Here is an 8,165-nt window from a genome sequence, read left to right as displayed (position 1 = left end):
GCATGGAAAAGCCCCTGGGCAGGATGTGGGGCCAGGTGCAATTATCATAGGTGTGGTGAAACTCTCTTTCTCCCTTTCCTCACCCAATGTTTTTTAAAAAGGGAAATAAGTATGCACTAATTGGCACCTTGAAAACTGTCTGCTTCCTCAGCCACCAGCCCAGAGCCCTGGGCAACAGCAAGAGCTGAAACTGGAGTTTACTGATGTTTCTGAGGCCTGCCAAAAACATGTGCCCTTCCAGCAGGTAAGAAAAAAAGCTCTGGGAGAGTAAAAAGTTGTGTTTGTTTAGCAGAGGACTGCATTCCATCATGGTGAGTGGACTGTCAGGGAAGTGACAGGCAGTAGCAGTGGTCTGGAAGGGCCGGGGTGTGCCCAGCTGCAGAGTAGTGGTGTGTTGTGTTTTTGTTCCCTGGGAGGGTTTAAGTGTGTGCATATCTTTAGGAAAGGAGGGCTCAGCTCTCCTGCCTCAGTCAGGGCTGTGCAGGGTGGCAGAGCTGTGTGTTCCTGGACTATAGGCAGGGACGGAGACACCCAGCACCTCATCCACCCCCTCTCTGTCCCACCATGGAAAGGCAAGGCAGTGGCAGTTTTATCTCAAAGTAGAACAAAGGGTTCTTTTATTCTTTCTGGAGACACATTTTGATTTGCCGTGAGCATGTCTGTGCTCAGACTGGCTGGCTGTGTCAGCTTCATCAGGGCACATCTATACAGGGAAAACTGAAAGCAGGAGACTTCTGTCACCAGGCTGAGTCTCACTTCTAGGAAAGAAATCCTGTTACCAGCCAAACAGTATGATACTGTGGTCCCCTGCACAGCAGATGTTGCTGAGCAGACAGGCTCGACAGAACAATCTAAAAATAAAACATACTTGCAGATATTTTTCACATCAACTTTTTTCCTTAATTTTTCTGGGAAGGAGTTTTGGCTCAAAGTGTATCTACTCCCAGGCTTCTCATCTTCTTTCACGCCTCTCCCCTTCACCTGACTGCTATACTGGAGAGCTACAGCGCATCAAGGATGTTGTCAATTTTGGTGACCAGATCCTGACGCTTGTTGGAATGCATCTTCTCATTCTCGATGTATGTATCCTTCTTGAGCTTGCCAGCTACAAGCCGCTCAGCTTCCACCGAGGACTTCAAAACGAGTTCCTTGACTTGGCCATCCAGCTTCTGAATCTCACTTACCTTACAGGATAAAAAACAAAAGGAACATTAGAGAAGACAAAAACAAAAATCCTACATCCCTATAGTAAAGTTGGAATAGAAGAGATGATTGGGGTACAGCAAAAGATGAAGTCAGTGCTAAACAGAAATGTCTCCAATCCCTGCATGTTGCCTCCTGAGCTGTTGCCTCTTCCTGCCAACACATTATGAGGAACATCTCATGAATGGATAATTAAGCAGTGCAGATATAAAAGGGCACTAAGGACCCAGGAGCCATACTGGCAGGAGACAGATGCAATGACTGTTAAAGGGTGCTTAATGATGGGTTTTAAAGGCTTTAAGCTCTATCACCACTATGACAGCTGGAAGATGTGCCCCTGCAGTTAATGTCAATGGTGTGCAAGAAGCAGCTCTATAATGACATAGCTACCCCTTCGGGTAATAACAGATTAAGAAAAGTGTCTGTTGGTTGAAGGGATCTCGGTGATTAAAACATCCCCTGCTTGGGGTTAGGTGGCTGTTCCAGGTAAGTTCTGAAATACAGCAGATGCAGTGAGGTGTGTGCTCTCTGTACTGCAGCTTTCACAGAATGGCCAGGGTTGGAAGGGACCTCAAGGATCATGAATCTCCAGCTTTCAACATGGTACAGCAAAATACCCCTTGAGGAGCAGCATGCTATGAAAAATCTATCAAATTTATACATGGAAGAAAACATGAGATTAGGAAGATGATGTTAGCTTGGCTGGTGTCAGCAGCAGAGCTGTAACTGATGTTGGTGGTTTCCATTTTTGCCAATTGTCACCATAATGAGCAAAGTGAGCATTAAGACTGTTACAAAACCACTACCCATGCGGCAGGTTTTAGGGGCTGCTTAAGAAACAGCACAAGCAGCTGTTTAACAATGTGGCTGCATAACCAAGATTACTGCAAGTGGAAAAAAGAAAAAAAACAAAATGTATCTTCACCCCCTCTGGCAGGGATCAAGCCAGTTTTTGCAAGGGAGAGGGAAAGATATAAGCTGCAGAAACTAAACACCACATTACAAGTCAGCTCAAATATCTGACTGAGCCAAAAGCAGGAGAGCTTCAGAAAATTAACATTTCTTACTTTATCACATAAGTCAGAGCCTTCTGTCTTCAGTTTAGACTGCAGAGCAGCTATTTCACTTGTCAGGGCCTTATGTTCTGTCTCCAAAGACTTCTTGCCACTGTTCAGGGTGGAGATGTCCCGCGACTGTTTGTATTTATTCACTGCTTCATCAAAATGACGGTACAGCCCAAGTCTCTTGTTTACCAGAGTAAGCACTTGCTCTGTGATGCAGGCAACTTTCATCCTAGCTTCAGCAGCTGGATCCTGGAAGAAGACAGAAGAAAAGATCAAAGCAGTCCTATCTTTGATCTGCATTAAGCCATGCCTGCTATGTGCCACAAGACTGTTACAGCAACGGCACCCTTTGCAATTAGGTCAACTGACAGCAGCTAGGAAATGGTTCAAGTACTGACTAGGGCAAGCACCTTTCAGAAATTCAGCACAGCCCAACAAAGAGCTTCAAAAAAAAAAAAAAAAAAGGCAAAAAAATTGCAGAAAGGTTTGCAGATGTCCTTGTTTATCAGGGACATCTTTTTTTTATCCAGGGGGCAAAATTCACATTAGCCATAGTACACCAAACCCTATGGGAATACCAAAACAGGGATCCACTTAAATGTCAAGTGGGAACAGTTGGAGAGAATTACTGGCATGAAAAATCTCTGACCGTTGCCTGAGTAAGACATTAACATTTGCAAAGGATTCTTCATACAGCACCTTAGTGATGGAGAAATCCAGCCTCACATAGATGATCACAGTGAAGAACAAGATGTAAAAGGCTCCAACCACCAACAGGGGTTCCTGCAGCATCAATATTTTATTGAAGGTGTAATGAACCTACGAGAGAAGTTTGAAATGCTGAGCAGTGACCCACGTTGGCACAGGACAGAACACCTCAGGCAGCAGCAGAACTAGCTCTGCAGTTAAGGAGGCGTTCATTTCTGAAACCAAACATGAATGTTTTGACCATCATGATAAATGCAGAGGAAGCCCCACTGGTCAGGCAAACCTCGCAGGGTGGCTGTGCTCACCACTATGTCTTGGATGTGCTGCTCCACCAGGTTGCTCTTGTGTGCTACAATAACTGGGCGTCCAAAAGTGTCCAGGTACGTGTAGTGAAGCTCATCTGAAGCACGATTGATTTCATAAGGGCTGTCCACATGGATATTTCTGTGGATAAAGCCAGACAGTCCTGTCTGAGGCTATGCTGGGACTTGGCTGGTCAACTGTGGACTCCAGCACAAGGCCAATTATGCAATTTAAGCATCACTCTAGAAGGAAGCAAAGCTGCCTTCCAAGATCTCTACATGTATAATCACTGTGCTGTTCCACTGTCTTCAGGCCATCAGAGCAGCCAAAGTAACTGCTACCAATACAGCATCTTCTACGGCAACAAACCAGGAGTAATGGCACTTACTTGGCACCTTCTGGCAGTACGATCTTGACAGTCAGAGAATCTGTAACTTGCTCGTCAAACACATGGTCCACAAACCTCATTTTCAGGGCATACTGATCACCTAGGAGAGTACAGACCACGGAGTGGTTATGTTTCAAAGAACAAGGAGCAAGCCTGAAGCTCAGCTCCTGTTAGAAGCAAAACCAGAACTCAGACAGATGCATCACACAGCAGGGGGCACTAGCTCACTTAAATACGTTTTAAACAGTTGTCTCCAAAAACCTGTAGGAAGCACAGAAAAGAGGGATGGATTTGCATATTCTAGAAATAACTCCTAGCAACAATTGCTAAGGTACAGCATACTATGGCTTTGAATTTGTTACTGTACTGCAACCACCTTTACATGCAGAGGAAAAGATTTCTTATTCCCTTTGCCCAAACCACCCACCAAGATTGTAGAGGTATTCGTAGCTTGGCAGGTTATAACCAATGATGTAATGGGTTTTCCATCCTCCAAAAAGTGGGAAACGGGGACGGATCTCCATCTCAACAGAGTCATCCAGGACCAGCAGGTGGCTGGTGGAGATGTTTCCGATTTCATCTCTGTAATAGACATCCTGAGCAGCAGCTGGGAGAATGGTCTGTGTGAAGAGAAGCAACAGTCAGTTCTGACAAAACCAGCAACAGCTGTAAAGCATCAGAAAACAGTGCTCCCACGAGACAACAAAATGCCATTCAGCACTAAGAGGCAAAACTGCACTATTCCAAGTGATCAGTCACTGCAGTGACTGCCAGTACCCAATTCACCTGGCCTATAAGTGAGTGTGGAAAACCAGGGCTTTCTCCAGCCCAGATTCAAATATTCCAGACAGCAAGGGATTTCATCGCACCTACCAGAACAGCAATTCTCTTTTCACTCCAGCTCACTGCTCCTAGCTCACTGAGCTTGCTGGTTTATGCACAGCAAAATGAGATTTCTGTTTGGCTGCATCACCTAGCAGAATTACATCAATCAATTCTGGAGGCCTCAAGCAGTGAGGAAGGTTTTGGTTCAGATGAAGACATAAAATACTTTCTCATATCTGGCTAGCAGAGCCACAGCTTTACCTTTTGTTAAGTGTTTTATGATTAAGGAATGGATGGGTGAGTTTCCAATTATTGCTCAACATGCTATGATAGAAAAGGCAACTCTGAAAACAGGAGGGTGGGGAAAGGATGAAAGGCCCTTGTATAGTGGAAACAGGAAACTGGAACTGTTAATGCATTTGATTAAGGGGTGTAAGGCAGTTCTTGAGACTGGAGGGTTAAGAGCGCAGAGAGAAACTACATGCCTGGCATATGCAGCTTCTTTGGCCACCAGATGTAATAAGGCATATAACCTCCAATTTCCATTTCCAAATGCCACTTTTGGCTTTTTGGAATGATCCTTCTCTGAAAACAGATGAGAGCTTTAATAATCCCTTATTACTCAGAACTGGGTATTTATTTATATATTTAAATCTAGGGATATGAGGAAGAAGCCACGGTATGAACAGGTGATGCAAAATGCCAACCTTGAAAGATTTGACAGAAGAGATTCCGCTGTCTGGTTGTCTCTGGTAGTCATATCTGGAGAAGGGCCCTTTCAGCACTGCTCCCGTGTGCTTTAAATCAACTGTCTCTTCAACTGCAATATTTCCCCAGTGGGACACCTCAATGACTCGGGTCATACTGGTGATGGTCAGGAATGGACTGTTGTTTTCATAGTGCACCTTCAGAGTGTCCTAGCAGAAAGAGAAAGCAAGTGACTAACCCAAAGTGAGGAGCAACTTCCCCTTCCTTCCAATTACGGGTCTCTATGTCCCCAAGAGAAACTTCCTCAACAAACTCTACACAGGTAGAAGTTGTTTCTTCTGCTTGAGCCACCCCAGCCCAACCTACATACCAGGTGCCATGGTCACAATTTCTCTATGCAGGCATTTACCTGGCTATATGGAGGGATGTCCTTGAAGGGACCATACTCAATCATGTCTTCTGTGCGGGAAGGGTTCCCCAGCTTGGTGTAACTCTCCACATTCCTTGAGGCCAGTTTGACACGAGTTGTTTGGGTTTTGGTGAAGTATGGCGAGTAGAAATAGTGATTTCCTTCAAAGACCACAAATTGCTTCTCGCTCTGGGTAATGTGAGTGGGGTAGGGCTGCAGGACGTGCGTGAAAACCATTTCAACAGAGACACGGACCTTGGCCCCAGGTGCCAAAGGAGATGGCAGCTTCACGGTGAAAAACTTCCCACTGCAAAGAAGAGGAGGCAGTGAGATCTCCCCAAAACAACAATCAGATCCAACCCTCTGCGAGATCCCCTGTGCATGGAAACACCTAAGATTCTGTACTGCATATACGGTGTGCGATTGGGGACAATGTTATATTTGCTCCTCAGAGGCCTCATTCAAGAGGGTGAGCTTATTCTGTACCAAGAGGGCAGGACGAGGGAAAACACAGGGTGAACTGTGTTCGGGCACAATTATAGCCTCTTTCCCAGATATCTGGGTATCGTTTTGGTACTGGAATGGTGTTACGCTCCTGTCTCTAGTTCTGCATTTATAATGCATGCTTCAGTGGCATTTTCCCATTCTCCAGATGATAAGAATGATATGAATCAGAAACAGCATGTGCAAATGTGCTTGAGATGTCTATAATTTGTCTTCTGAACATGTTCCACCAAATCTTTATTTTCAGCTTTTGCCCACAGGAGCTGAAACCAAGGTACTGTTAGAAAATGATCAGAGTCTTGGAATGGGGTACTACACAACGCATTGAGGTTTCACTAAACTGCTAAGTATGTACCAGGCGGACTGAGGTGATGTGAGCAGCATGTGGATTTCATGCCACGCCTGGTGTCCCACATGCAGAACAACATGAGGCTTCCTGCTATCAGGAACCCTGATCCACCTGACCAGTGTAACTGCACAGCTACCATTCCCTTAACATTCATCAGCACTGCACTGTTGACCCACTTTTTAAAAGATCCTTTATTTCTCAGCACGGCTTAGAAATCATGTGCTGGTCCTGTCTTACAACCCATGCACAGCACCCCAAGGTTGGCAGAGCAGAGCCCCGGACACAAGACAGTGTTCTCTGTCCCTGCAGCAGGAATTGCAGTACCCCACACACTGTATTACTTTCCACATCACAGACTAAGAACAGTGCTTGGGGACACGGCCAAAGAGCATTTCTAATTTGTTGTCATTGCTGCCAATCATCTGAGACCCCAAAAGGCATTACTGCAGTTATAATCCTTCCCACCTGCTGCTCTTTAATGAAGGAATGGCATGTTACTTAGGGACGTGGTTGAGCAGGCATGGTGGTGATGGGCTGACGGTTTGAATGAATGATCTTAGAGGTCTTTTCCAATGTTAACGATTCTGTGATTCTTATGGGGCCTGCAGGCAGCAGGACCTGGGCCTGGCTGCTCCTTAGCCCTGCAGTCAGCACGGAGCACATCTCAGCAACGAGCACAGGGCTCTCCCTGCGCACGGAGCTGTGGAGCACTTCCGTCTCACCCCACGGACAGCGCTGCAGCCCAGATGTGTAACTGCAGGTACAGTCCTCTGAGGGTGACACTCACCTTTTTCCCTTCACTTTCGTCTCTTTCACTTCCAAGATGTTCTCCTCCTCTTCCTCGCCCTTCACCTGTTCCAGAACACACCGATCAACGCGCTGCCCTTTCAATCACCGAAGGCAGCCGGGTCGGACCCCAGACGTGGCTTTTAAAGGGCCGTTCCCGCAGAAGCTGACAAGAAGTACCCGCCGCCCTCCCGCTGCCCGGACACAGCACCTCGGCCCGCTTTGTTCCTCCCGATCTCGGCAGGTCCTCCCGCTGCCGACGTGTCCCGGCGGGGCGGCCCGGGGCGCGGCGCTGTGCCGACGTGGCCCTGCAGCCCCGGGCCGTGCTGCGGCTGTCCCGGCTCGCGGGGCTCCCCGCCGCTTCCCGCACTCACCTGCACGCCCAGGTAGGCCAGGCGCGGCTCCAGGCCCGGCTCCAGCGCCAGCAGGAAGGAGGAGGCGGCGGGGCCGCCCGGTGCGTTGGCCAGGCTGAGCTCGGCCGACACCTTGGCCAGGTGCGTGCTCAGGTCCACGGTGCGCCGCGCCTCCTCCAGCTGCAGGTCGGCGGCGGCGGCGGCCCACACGGCCGCCAGGCAGAGGAGCAGGCGGCAACGCAGCCCCGCCATGGCCGACGCGTGCACGGGGAGGGCACAAGATGGCGGCGCCCGCGCTGTACGGGGAGGGCACAAGATGGCGGCGCCCAGCGGCATAGGAGACGCGCGATGGCGGCGCCCGGCAGCGCGTGAGGCCCCCGGCGGGGAAGGTGGCCTTGCGAGTGCCTGAGTAAAAAAACGGGGCCGGAGGCGTGGTGCTTTGTGCTGTCCGCGTTGCAGAGAAAAGCGGAGGGCGATGTTGTCTGCCGTGACCGCTGTGGGTGCGACCCCGCGGGACAACGGGCCGTGAGTGTTTTCATAACGTGCTTCAGGCCCTGGCCTTGGT

At 48.5% G+C, this 8,165-nt stretch overlaps 1 protein-coding gene across 1 annotated transcript; it reads right to left on the bottom strand.

Moving 5' to 3' along the window:
- Positions 1–600: 600 nt before the first annotated feature.
- RPN1 (ribophorin I) lies at positions 601–7,951 on the bottom strand. Its single transcript, XM_048957185.1, has 10 exons — positions 7,622–7,951; positions 7,249–7,313; positions 5,609–5,915; positions 5,199–5,408; positions 4,094–4,286; positions 3,667–3,766; positions 3,281–3,419; positions 2,967–3,086; positions 2,271–2,516; positions 601–1,184 (listed from the first exon to the last, which is right to left on the bottom strand). The coding sequence occupies exons 1-10, from the start codon at positions 7,934–7,936 to the stop codon at positions 1,002–1,004; spliced, it is 1,878 nt and encodes a 625-aa protein (XP_048813142.1). The 5' UTR covers positions 7,937–7,951; the 3' UTR covers positions 601–1,001.
- Positions 7,952–8,165: the final 214 nt, after the last annotated feature.

Source organism: Lagopus muta, chromosome 11 (assembly GCF_023343835.1).
Source record: "Lagopus muta isolate bLagMut1 chromosome 11, bLagMut1 primary, whole genome shotgun sequence".
Classification (NCBI taxonomy): domain Eukaryota; kingdom Metazoa; phylum Chordata; class Aves; order Galliformes; family Phasianidae; genus Lagopus; species Lagopus muta.
Note: the sequence above shows the minus strand (reverse complement) of the source record. Positions and strands in the feature narration are given on the sequence as shown.

Excerpts from the sequence above, each read along its gene's own strand:
- RPN1 (XM_048957185.1), bottom strand. The coding sequence starts at position 7,936 with ATGCCGCTGGGCGCCGCCATCTTGTGCCCTCCCCGTACAGCGCGGGCG. Across the intron at positions 5,409-5,608 it reads ACATCCCTCCATATAGCCAG|GACACTCTGAAGGTGCACTA; the intron begins GTAAATGCCTGC and ends TCTTTCTGCTAG. Across the intron at positions 1,185-2,270 it reads GCTCTGACTTATGTGATAAA|GTAAGTGAGATTCAGAAGCT; the intron begins GTAAGAAATGTT and ends TTATCCTGTAAG.